The following is a 13304-nucleotide window of genomic DNA, read 5'->3' on the forward strand; positions in this document are numbered from 1 at the left end:
TGGACAAACTAACTCACGCAAAAAACAGAGAATTTAGAAAAGCGAAGGAAGAAGAGCTAAGTGGGACAGTAAGCCTGCAAGACACACGAGGTGTGATTAGAAGAATAGTATTTTTAGACTAAAACATAACATAACATCATTTATTTATATTTTTAACATAGCCCCACGAACAAAGGTGGGGTTTCATTCTTGGTCACTTTCTTCAAAGAGGTATAATTAAACCTCCCTACCCCCTTACTTCTCCTTTATCTTTAAGGCACATTAAGCATTCATACATCTCCAAAAGATTGCCAAATCACCACTTATAATTCTTGTTTTGTCGTCCAAATTTCCCGTTTGAAATCAATGATTAATTTTAAATAGCCTTTGTTTAATTGGCTATCATTACACTAAGATTGTAGAATCAACTATTATTTGCATTTTGCATTTTTCTGTCTATTGAACTGAACTGTTCTAATACTAATAAAGTATGATGTTCCTTATCGATCACCTAAAATTTCAAAGTATAAAAAATTAGACAAAAATTAATGTTTGTAAAATCTTACAACTAACTTCATATAGAATTATGTATGTCATTTTTTACATAATGAATTTTATCTCATTACATATGCAAATTAGATCATGGACACATATATATCTTAATATTGGAGAACTCAATGCAAATAAATCAAGTAAATGATTATATAAATTGTTAGATTGTGAAATTTCATGATTAAAGAATATTCCATTGACCAATATTTATTGAGTTTTTAATATGTATGACTATCCTAACACACTTATGAACAATGTGATAGTGTTTAAATAGAAATATACCCTAAACCTTTGAGGGGGGAAAATTGAATAATATATAAAAAAAATAAATAAAATAAAAAAAAGAAAAGAAAAGAAAAAACCTCATGCATAATACAACCCATCAATCTAATGTTATGAATAAGGTTGTGCACTATAATGTTATGCATATAAATACGAATTGAATATTCAAACAAACTAATAAAACGATTTGTTTTGTTATGGTCTTTTGTATTTGACGGAAATTTTTCACCTACAAACCGTCAAAGAGGAAAGAAAGAAAAAATAATTCCACCGATTTTTTAATTAAAAAAGTCAACGACATAATACTAGTATACATGCACCGTGTTACCGCCCTCATGTCAAAATTTTCTAACTTGTCTATGAGTATTATGATCTATCTTTATCATTGAGTTAGGTTTACTATATCTTTTATCTTACAAATTAAGATATCCTGAAAGGATAGGAAACACACCTAATGTAAAATTATCATATGCTTGCGTAGTTATTTGTATCATCCATATAATTTTAGATATTACATTATAATTTTCATATTCTTCCCTGCATAAGTTTAACCATAAACTAGTGTGTAGCCGGGCGTTGTATTGAGTTGCTACTTTATTTATTCCTTGTGATTATATGTATTTGATATATATAATGTCTTTTTTTAATAGAACTTGTGATTATCAATTATATACATATATTTTCATGTTTATAACATAATTGATAGTTGGCTTAGATGTTTAAATAAACATATTCTTTATAATAAGTTGGGTGTTTAAATCCCCTTATCATCATCTTTTTATATGACCCAATATTGAGTGACGTGGCATAATGATTCAGGTTAATTGAGTAGTTGTGATGTGGCATAGTGAGAGATTGAGTAGGTGACGTGGTCTACGTGACACTGAGACGTTCTTAGTAACGCCTTTTAATAGATTAGATTGATAAGAGTATTGACATATGCCACTTATAAGCATTAAATGGATTTTCTAAAATGATGAGTATAATAATTTCAAAAAATTAATGACAAAAGCATGTGTAGTGGATAGCATAATTAATATTCATAATATTTTCTATTTGTAGTTTTTTTTATTATATGTAGTCCGTAGGATTAGGTACATCATTTTCTTTTTATTTGATATTATTCATTAGAAATTACTAAAGATAATCGGAATATAGGCGTGTGAAAAGTGAAATGAAAAAAGTTAGATCTAAAACTAAATAGAGGAGGGAAGTAAGCTAGAAGCTTTTCTATTGGTCAAAACCAAATGTATGTTACTAAGCCGTAGAGGTTATTGTCATAGGAGTTTAAAAAGATGCTTTACTTTACTAAATGACTTTAGTTTAATTAATGATGTGATTGATTCTTACATTAGTTTGCTAATGTCACAATTCCTACAAAGTCAATATATAATGATTAATTTATGTGTGACAAGTCAACTTACATGGATTTGGAGGTTGACTCATCCTATGGTGACAATGAAAAATAGGGTTATAAGACTTTTGTGGGGTCAAACTAACATTGATCATTAACTTGCTATTTGTAGATAGTTTGGCAAAATTCCGATCATGTTATGAGTTGTGACAAGAACTTGTGCTAGTGTACCACATGAAATTAGGTCCAACTGATCTCAACATAAAAGTAACATATACTTGTATATGTCAATTAATAAGTCATAATATATCAAGTAGATGAAGGAATAATAAACACTTTTAAAATATGTGAAATTCAACTAGTTACTTGTGGCCTTGTGGGTTGGTCCTCGTACTCATCCGACGTGCCTCCATTTAGTTTCAAACGGAGTATTAAAAGAGTTCGATTTTTTTTTTTTTTTTTTGGAAAGTATGTTTTAATAGCTAGAAACCAAAATAAGTGCTTAATTAAAAGTTTGAAGGGTAGTTAGTGGGTAATTTAGCTATTATAGATTATAGTACCTCTCTGATCTAAAGATTCTAATTAAATCACCTCTTTATATCTAACCTTTTCGGCTTATAAACCTTTAGAGTTAGAAATGAATTGGACTGATAAGCAAGTGGCATAAGTCCCACACGAAATTAATTGGCATGACTCAGCACAACTAGCTCATCCTAAGTCAAGGCATGTTACGAGAGGCACGAGTGTGACCATAATCATGCATGCGTATCATTTGGGGGCTTGTTGACATATCAAAAGATGTTGATTAGCTTATATTAACTAATAAACAAAATGTATAATAAAAATATCAAGCGGCTCATTCGTTAGCAAAAGATGACCTGTCACGACATCGCAACATGTTGGATTGAGTCCTGCACATATCATGTTTAGTTTATAAAAGATCGATCAACACAAGCCTAACACAACATGACTTTTCCTTAATACTATGTGTAGTAGTATGTTAGTTCCAATGCTCCATCATCGTACCTATTGTGCAAAAACACCTTCATAAAAAGGATTTGTGTGAAATGTTATGACGCCTTAGATAATTATGATTATTTAATTAGCAAGAATTTTAAACAAAATTTATGTTGTTGATATTGACTAAAATTGTAAGATTGAAATGATACTTTAGATATCATCTTTAAAATTTCTACAATACGGAATATATCTATACTTTCACTTTTTTAATAAAAAAAAATTAAAAAAAAAAAAGGCTATTTACAAACCTTGATCAATTAGGGTTACTATATTATACAAGTACATGTGTTTGAAAATTAAGCAAAGTCGGTGTGTAGGGAAGAATGTAAATAAATTATATGACTCGTGTATTAGATATTTTATGAAGCAAAGGACAAATTATTAGTGAATAAAAGGTAATACAATTTTATTTTTAAATAACATGCTTTGTCCAAGTGCTCCACTATCGTACCTTCCATAATAAATTATGTATACAAATCCAACTAAGAATTCCATTGTTTCGAACTAGACAAACATACCACGACCATTTGACAGCTTTTACCACCGGAAAGAGGTTTAGCTAATCGTATAAAGCTCATTTCATTCCCTTCTTTATTGGCATTATTACACATAAGAGTCCATTTTAGTGCATGTCAAATTTTCTTGGTGACATTATTGTATGATTTCATCATAACTTAATCACAAGTAGAATGATTAGGATGTAGACATTAATTATAGATTAATTATGAGAAGGATTATGTACTTACACATTGTTATTAAATATTTGTGGATTATATGATGTAGATTCCATGTTTTGCTACAACTACCAATTAGATTTGGTTGTTTAGTCTATATACAATGGTGCGTGTAGAGGAGGAACATAGATAGGTAAGAGGAAGATTATTATATTATATTGTATATCTGTGCGTACCTAAAAATATGTATGATTTGGATAAAACTAATAAGCGTCACGCTAATCTAATGTTTACATCTATCTACGATACATGTGTGCATCATATCGCCTTCATGTCACGCACATATCAATGTAAGTATATAATTGACATATAGAAACATATATGGAATTTCATATGTTTAATTATAATATACCTAGCTAACTCATATTAGAATTTCATATAATCTTGTATTAAAGTATATATAACGTTTATAAACTAATTCATTGGCTACCTTAAGAAGTCTTGTTAATTACTTTAATTTGTAGTTTTTTTGTACTTCGTATTTTCTATTCGGTATGTCTTTTTTTTTTTTTTTTTTTGGTCTATGGTTTTTTCCTGAGATAGGAAACCACTAACAGCTTTTGGTCTTTTTCTTTAAAAACAAACAAAAAAAAAAAAAGAACATATAATTACATACACGAAATACTCCTCATACTAGATTAAGGAAAACTTTGGGCCATTGGCCATACTGCCATACACATTGGTGTAATTAATGTTATTTTATCCTAAATATTTCCTCTTTTAGCTTCTTATACGCCTTTAGGACTATGTTTATCATTCTCCTATAATTATTAGGAGAAAGAGGAAACAAAACCCTTCTTTCGTGATGGCCTTATGGGTTTTGGTTATGTGTGACATTACTGACATGCAACATGCTCAAATGGCTCAACCAATAGTCTTACATAGATGGTAACTAATCCCCACCCAGGCCTAAATAAACCATTAACTGTAACCTTTCTAAATATAGCTAATAGCTTGAATAGCAACCACATTGATTCATTAACAGTAACTTTTATTTATGCAATTATGCATAGTCAACCCTGGCCTACTAGTATCAACTCTGTATTTGCATTGTCATAAGCGTCATTTGAATCAATAATCTCATTGCGTATCTATCATCTTTTATACATGTTACATAACTAGTTTTAGGCTCGGGCGATACCCGGGTTATTTTTTGTATATAAAATATTATGATAAATTAAAGTGAAATTTATTAGTGGTTTTATAATTTTAAAAATATAAACTTTTTTTTTTGGTAAATATTATTAAACATTATCAAAATTTATTAAGAAATATGCAGTAACCTAAATTTTATACTTCATATTAGTTTGTTTTATTTGTTAAAGGAATGTTTATCTATCATTAAAAAAAATTTCAAGGTAAACAGATGTTGTGGCTTTGAAATTGCTATGTATTTTTGTGTTACATATTTTAAAGAAATTTTGCAAAAAAAAACCATCTTTTATAAGCAATTTTTTTGCAAGAAACCACCTTATAATTTTATTTTATTTTTGGCAATGACACACCTTAATCAAATTTTTTTTTTTTTTTGCAAAGCAATACCTTTATGTCAGAAATGAGGTTTGACCCCATTTTCCGGCGTTGACTACCCCAATCTACCCACGAAACCACCTCCCTCCCTAGCCCCACCCACGAAACCACCTCCCTCCCAAGCCCCACCCACAAAACCACCCTTTCATGGCGTTGACCACCATAAACACACCCCCTCTTACGGCGTTGACCACCCTAAACACACCCCTTTTAACGACGTTGACCACCCTAAATCCTCCTCTATAGCCCTAGCCACCCTTCTCCCCTCCACTCTCAGTTTCGTGGGTGTGGATGGCGTAGTCAACACCGGAAAATAGGGTTTGACTCTATTTTCCGGCATAAAGGTATGGTTTTGCAAAAAAAAAAAATGATTAAGGTGTGTCTTTGCAAAAAAAAAAAAATTATAAGGTGGTTTCTTGCAAAAAAAATACTTATAAAAGGTGGTTTTTTGCAAAATTTTCTTTTAAAAAAAAAGGAAATTTTGCAAAAAACCACCTTTTATAAGCATTTTTTTTAATACATGTATCATATTTGAATTATGAATGGGTAAATGAATGAATGCGATTATATTGAAGTATATATATAAGTTCAATTAAAAATTTAGAATCTATGAACATAAATTTTTGTGAGGAAACATTGATGATCATTTTTAATATGATATGACCCCACATCATTTATCAAGTCATGACGACACGTGGCAAGAATAATGATACATGGCATGATTAAAATTTTTGCCATGAGTTTTAATAGATATATAGATTTTAAATACATATAACATATACGAAGTATGAATTATGAATGGATAAATGAAATAATGAGATTATATTGAAGTATATATATAAGTTCAATTAAAAATAATTTTTGTGAATTTTAATATGACATGACCCTACATCATTTATCAAGTCATGATGACACGTGGCAAAAATAATGACACATGACATGATTACAATTCTTGCCATGAATTATATATATATATATATATATATATATATATATATATATAAACTAGACCTGGACGATGATCTGAATTTGACCCATATATCATATCTTGGAATGATATTAATTTTTTACACTATTTGAGACAGATTTTTAACATGATCCGAAATCGAGATCTAACCTGAATCTGAACTTGACCCGTTGACCCAAACTAACAAATCTATAACCAATCAATGACCCCATACACTAATAGTGTGACACGTGCACACGTCTCATTTTCATAATTTGTCTTTGTCATCACTTTTATTATATTCTAAATAGAAATTTTCTTAGTATTCCACTAAGGATCGATGATCTTGTAAGTAAATTTAAATTTTCAATCTTTATCTTAAACTTCTTACTAATAAGCTAAGTAAAAATCAATTGTGAAACTTGTCAAATTCTAAACAAAAACTAACTTTTCCTCGATTAATTATGGTTAAGTATAAAAACCAATCCTTAGTTTCAACCATTAGCTTAAGTTTTGTTTTAAAATTTATTTATTTATTTATTATTAAGTTATTTCTTTAACAAATAAAAAAAAATTAACAAGAGTCCAAAATAAAGTATGAATTATATATGGACGAGGACATTAATAAGAGCATATAATTTACTAAACATATTAACCAAGAATAATACATATAAGACCATTTTTTCACCTTTTTTTATTGAACTGAAAATAATTTATTTTTATTATATTTATTCTTTAATTTAAATTTGATATTAATTTTTACTGACTAAAACTTAAATTACCGAGCTAAACTTATTTTTGTTGAAATTAACTTTTCTTTACAAAAATTAATTTAGTAGTTTCATTGAATACTAAAGCAAAAGGTTGCATTGCAATATTGGTTGAAGATAATATTCAGTCTATTACGAGAACCTACAAGTCTTGAAAGTTTAACAAGTTTAGTATACACTTGGACATACATGACTCTTGCTCAGCCTTCATTCAACTAATGCACATCTGCAAGACTGCAATAGTTACGTACCAAAACACCTACCAGTCACGAACTAATCATTCAACCACCAAAGTGTAGCCAAAAGGTCGGTTGACTTTTAGTAAATTATCTAATGTACCCTACGACGGTCATCGGAACACCTATCTATTACGGACTAATCATTCAACCACCAAAGTGTAGCTAAGGCCTAATTTTTATAAATTACCTAATGTACACTTGCGACGTCGTCGCAACACCTACCTACTACAAACTAATCATTCAACCACCGTAGCTAAGGTCGGTTGACTTCTAGTAAATTGATGATTTTAATGGGTGCTCCACCTATAATATGAAGGTAAACTTGTTCATCCCATAACAATTGACATGTGAAATAATATACACAATTTTGACTATTAGTGGAGTCCTTCCTGTCAATGTTACCTACTAACTCGTCAACCCCTTCTTCCCTCAGGTGTGGTTGACATAAATATTTGGTCTTAGGAAACATTCCTTGATAAGCCTCTAATTGGGTCCCGCTTATCACAAACTTTGTTTTTATAATTCCTAAATTACATTATTTCAAAGCATGGGGTTGAAGACTGTTCTTATATTTTGTCCTCTTCTACCTTTTATTTTTGAAAAATATTTTATAATTTTAAAATAAAATATAAATAATTGTATAGAAAAATATTTTCTTCCTGAGTGGCCATTATTGTTCTTGTCTTCTAATCTTTGATACTTTGTATAATTGACCTATTTAGATTAGATTAGGAAGAAAAAAACTGAAAAAGAAGCTATATGGCTTTCCTATAAATTGGTCTTTATGTTCATTATTGAATAAAAGGATAGGTTCTTCTAAGGTTTCATACTTTAGTGCCTTTGTGGGGTTGGTAACCATGATTTATAATTATATTTTTTTTATAATGTAGTTTCTCACGAGAAATTTATTATATTCTTCTTTACTGATGTTTGATAGCCACAACTTTAATTATGTTTATTTAATTGAGGTATTCACCAATAATTTGTTAATAGAAAACGGCTTTAAGATATCATTATTGAATGTTAGGAGTAAGAGGAAAATTATAGATACATATACTTATAATAACACAATAAGGGCCTGTTCTCTTACGTTGAAATTCAGTTCAGTTCAGTTCAGTTCAGCTGAGTTCAGTCAATGAGAACAGGCCCTAAGTCTTGGGTTAGATGGTCTTGCTTATCATATGTACGGGATCAAAATATTACATAAATATCTTCTTTGAGTAAGAGAAAAAAAAATCTCAAAAAAAAAAAAATCTTAAAATCTTATATTACTTTATTATTATTATTATTATTATTGTTATTGTTATTGTTATTGTTATTATTATTATTATTATTTGATTCTTATTAAAAAAAAAAAAGAATAGATTGATTCAAATGACTAAAGTGGTTAAGTTGTATTGAGGATATTATATTTTAGGAAATTATATGATAATATTTAGTTGCTATATTTTGTGCCTAGAATATAATCTTTTGAGATATTTGTGATATTTCCTAATTTTATCATATTAGGGAAACCTTGTATTATATATTGGCGATGATCGTATCAATGGAGATCAGGCAATTGAGTTTGTTCAATTTAACATATTATCTCTATTTTAGCATGGTATCAAGAGCAGGTTAAATCGTTTTTATTTTTTTTCATAAACATGGTTGGAGATGATGAAACCCCTCCACCGCAAACACATAACAATGCCATCAACACAGCTACGCAACATCAAGACTGCACAAATTCGGTCAGTGTTGTCCTCGGATCTGCTGTCCGTATAGTCTCAAGAAGGGGTTGTGCGTGTTCCGATCGTGGTCATAAGGGCTACAGCAGTCAGGGGGGGCAGTGTATAGTGCAAGCTAATGTAGTTTCGAGTGCTCATGTTAATGCAATTACGGGATTGTTTGGAAATGTTAATATTCCCGATAATCGTTTGAATGGAAAATTTGATGTTACTTCTTGGATTATTGACACAGGTGCAACTCATCATGTAACCGGAGACAAATCTTGGTTGTTCGATACGCAGAGTTTTGAGTGTCCCATTGGCCTTCCCAACGGTGACACTGTATTGGCTTCTTTGATTGGTTCTGTCCGTTTGTCGGACAAACTCATTTTAACCAGGGTTCTTTATGTTCCTAATTTGAGTTGCAATTTGCTTTCTGTGTCACAAATTACCGATAATCTTAATTGTACTGTCCAGTTTAACTCTTATATGTGTGTTGTACAGGATCAAACGAAGGAGTTGATTGGAACGGGAGCTAGGAGAGACGGACTATACTATTTTAGCAATTCAGATTCGGTGAATCATGTGGATGTGGGCAATGCAATGTCGACTTTGGAGTTGTGGCACCGTCGAATGGGTCATCCCTCCGAAAAAGTGGTTAAGTTACTTCCTCATGTTAGTGGCAATAAACATCATCTTTCTAACGGGTGTGAGGTATGTATGCGTGCTAAACATCCTAGAGATAAATTTCCTTTGAGTGATGGTAGAGCTTCTAGGATTTTTGAAAAAATACATTGTGATTTGTGGGGTCCGTATCGATCGACATGTCTCTTCGTGTGGTGCTCGTTATTTTTTTTACTATTGTTGATGATTATTCCCGAGTTGTTTGGATTTACTTGTTGGTTGATAAAACTGAGGTTTTTCGAATGTTCTTAGCTTTCGTTGCAATGGTTGATAGACAATTTTCTCAAACCATTAAGGTGGTGCAAAGTGATAACGGCACTGAATTTAATTGATTGCATGATTATTTTAGTGCTACAGGTATTATTTTTCAAACCTCTTGTGTGGGGACTCCGCAACAAAATGGGAGGGTTGAGAGATAACATAAACACATTCTTGAAGTTGGGAGAGCTTTGAGGTTTCAAGCTAATTTGCCTATTTATTTTTGGGGGGGAATGTGTTCTTGCCGCTGCCCACCTAATTAATCGTACACCGACTCCTTTGTTACAAAATAAAACTCCATTTGAAATTTTGTTCAATAAACCTCCCTTATTTGATGCCCTTCGTACTTTTGGATGTCTGTGCTTTGCGCATAATCAGAAAACAAATGGAGACAAATTTGCAAGTCGGAGTAGGAAATGTATTTTTGTGGGATATCCCTTTGGGAAGAAAGGATGGAGATTGTATGACCTTGAGTCGAAAGTTTTTTTTGTGTCTCGAGATGTCAAGTTTGTGGAAGATGTGTTTCCGTTTGTTACTCCGGAAGATGTTAATCTTGAGTCACAAGTGTATGAGTCGAATTATGATATTCATGATGATTTTGTGGAGTTTGATTTGCGGGGTGATAATGACGATGGTTTAATTATGGGGGATGATAGTGTGGCAGAACACCCGCACCAAGATTCGGTTCAGCATCCCACCTTAGGGGACCCTACGGCTGCTGACACGGCAGGGCAGCAACACAGCCACGGCACTGGCCTGCCTGCCAGTACGTACAGCAGCGGCCCCGCAGCAGCAGCAGCATAACTTGCTGGCTGGGACTGCCGAGGAGGCCAGCAGCTCCTCTGTTCGTCAACAACAGCTAGCTGGGACTGCCAAGGAGGGCAGCAGCTCAGCAGCGCATGACACGGCTCCCTTGGGTCGTAGTTTCTGGGAGAAAATTCCCAATGTTCGTCATCGTGACTATGTGACTCACTCAGTTTTTGCTAAAAGTCCGTCTCCGTCCACTCCGTCTACAATCCCTCCTTCAGGTACGCCTTATCCTCTAGCACACTATATAAATTGTGACATGTTTTATGTGAATTATCGCAAATTCCTTGCAGCCGTTGTTTTGGGAAAGGATCCAAAATCCTTTAAAGAAGCGATGAAATCCGAAGGTTGGAGACATTCTATGAAAGAAGAAATAAGATCATTGGAAGACAATGGGACTTGGACATTGGAGCATCTTCCTCCCGGCAAGAAAGCTCTAGGGTGCCAATGGGTGTATAAGACGAAATTTTTGTCTAATGGTGATATTGAGCGTCTTAAGTCTCGTTTGGTTGTTTTTGGTAATCATCAACGAGAAGGCATTGATTATGGTGAGACCTTTGCTCCGGTTGCAAAAATGACTACTATTCGCGCTTTTCTTGCTATAACAGTTTCAAAAAATTGGGAGATTCAGTAGATGGATGTTCATAATGCTTTCCTACATGGTGATTTAGAAGAGAAAGTGTACATGAAATTACCCCCAGGCTTTGAGAGCTCGGATTCGAGTTTGGTGTGTCGTTTGAGAAAGTCTTTGTATGGGTTGAAACAAGCTCCGAGATGTTGGTTTGCAAAACTCACTACGGCTCTAAAAGGGTATGGTTTCATTCAGTCTTACTCTGATTATTCTCTTTTCACATACACTAAAGGAAATGTTCAGATTAATGTCTTAGTTTATGTTGATGATCTTATTATTTCTAGGAATGATTCCGCTGCATTAAATGTGTTCAAAGCTTATCTTGGTGATTGTTTCAAGATGAAGGATCTTGGTCCTTTGAAATATTTTTTGGGCATTGAAGTTTCTCGTAGTAAATCAGGTTTGTTTTTGTGTCAATGAAAATACACCTTGGATATTGTTTCTGAAGCAGGGTTATTAGGTGCGAAACCTAGTGGTTTTCCAATTGAGCAGAACCACAAGCTAAGTCTTGCTAGTGGTGAATTACTTGCGAATCCTGAGTCTTATCGTAGGCTGGTAGGGCGGTTGATTTATCTCTCGGTGACTAGACCGGATCTGGCATATTCGGTTCATATTCTTTCACAGTTTATGCACGAGCCTCGGATTGAGCATTGGGAAGCAGCTCTCAGGGTGGTTCGTTATTTAAAAGGTACCCCAGGACAAGGTATTTTGTTGAGTGCAGATAGTGACCTGACTTTGCAGGGATGGTGTGATTCAGATTGGGCGACATGTCCTCTTACTCGTCGCTCGTTGACAGGTTGGCTTGTGTTCCTTGGTAAATCACCTATTTCTTGGAAGACCAAGAGACAGCCCATAGTTGCCACATCCTCTTCTGAGGCTGAATATCGGTGCATGTCTTCAACCACACATGAGTTGAAATGGTTGAAGGCCTTGCTTTTGAGTTTGGGTGTTGAACACCCTAAGGCGATCAAGTTGTTTTGTGACAATCAATCTGCTTTATATATAGCTCAAAATCCAGTTTTCCATGAACGTACGAAGCACATTGAGATTGATTGTCACATTGTTCGTGATGCCATTACAGAGGGCTTAATTGATCCTTCCTATGTTTCCACTAACGAGCAACTTGCAGACATTTTCACTAAGGCGCTAGGGAAGTCTCAGTTTGATCATCTTCTTTCCAAGTTGGGCATTTACAATCCCCATGCTCCAACTTGAGGGGGGGTATTGAGGATATTATATTTTAGGAAATTATATGATAATATTTAGTTGCTATTTTGTGCCTAGAATATAATCTTTTGAGATATTTGTGATATTTCCTAATTTTATCATATTAGGGAAACCTTGTATTATATATTGGTGATGGCCGTATCAATGGATATCACACAATTGAGTTTGTTCAATTTAACATATTATCTCTATTTTAGCAAGTTGTTTTTCAAAAAACTTAAGCATACTATTGCCTCAACTAATTCTTTCAAAGACAATGATGAGGTAAGATAGTGGTCATGCAATCAAAATCAATATATATTAGTGAAATTACAATAAATTTATGGTGGTAACTTACCAATGCTAATAAACCTTAATCACCTTATATTATACTTAGCTTGTATACTACTTCCATTGCTTAATGTTCTTGATACTTTGATTTATGACACTATTTTAAATATATATTTTGATTTATGACACTATTTAAAAATAACATTGTAACCATTGTTTATAATTTATATGCATGTAAAATTAATTCATGTGATTCTTGTAAGATTCTTCTTAATGTATACTTTCATAATTAATTTATATATTTTTTCTACA

At 32.6% G+C, this 13304-nt stretch overlaps 1 protein-coding gene across 1 annotated transcript; it reads left to right on the top strand.

The window, feature by feature from the left end:
• The first annotated feature begins 9052 nt into the window (after nt 1–9052).
• LOC145628134 (uncharacterized) lies at nt 9053–11498 on the top strand. The gene is made up of 3 exons (XM_081680450.1): nt 9053–9829; nt 10436–10741; nt 10788–11498. Exons 1-3 carry the CDS (start codon nt 9053–9055, stop codon nt 11496–11498), a joined length of 1794 nt encoding a protein of 597 aa, XP_081536576.1.
• Nucleotides 11499–13304: the final 1806 nt, after the last annotated feature.

Source organism: Chenopodium album, chromosome 4, assembly GCF_948465745.1.
Source record: "Chenopodium album chromosome 4, dcCheAlbu1.1, whole genome shotgun sequence".
In the NCBI taxonomy this organism is placed as follows: Eukaryota; Viridiplantae; Streptophyta; class Magnoliopsida; order Caryophyllales; family Amaranthaceae; genus Chenopodium; species Chenopodium album.

Bases quoted from the DNA above. Each gene is read 5' to 3' on its own strand.
- LOC145628134 (XM_081680450.1), top strand. From the start codon at position 9,053: ATGGTTGGAGATGATGAAACCCCTCCACCGCAAACACATAACAATGCC. The intron at 9,830-10,435 runs GTATGTATGCGT...GCGCATAATCAG, and splicing joins ATCTTTCTAACGGGTGTGAG to AAAACAAATGGAGACAAATT. The intron at 10,742-10,787 runs GTTCAGCATCCC...CTGACACGGCAG, and splicing joins AACACCCGCACCAAGATTCG to GGCAGCAACACAGCCACGGC.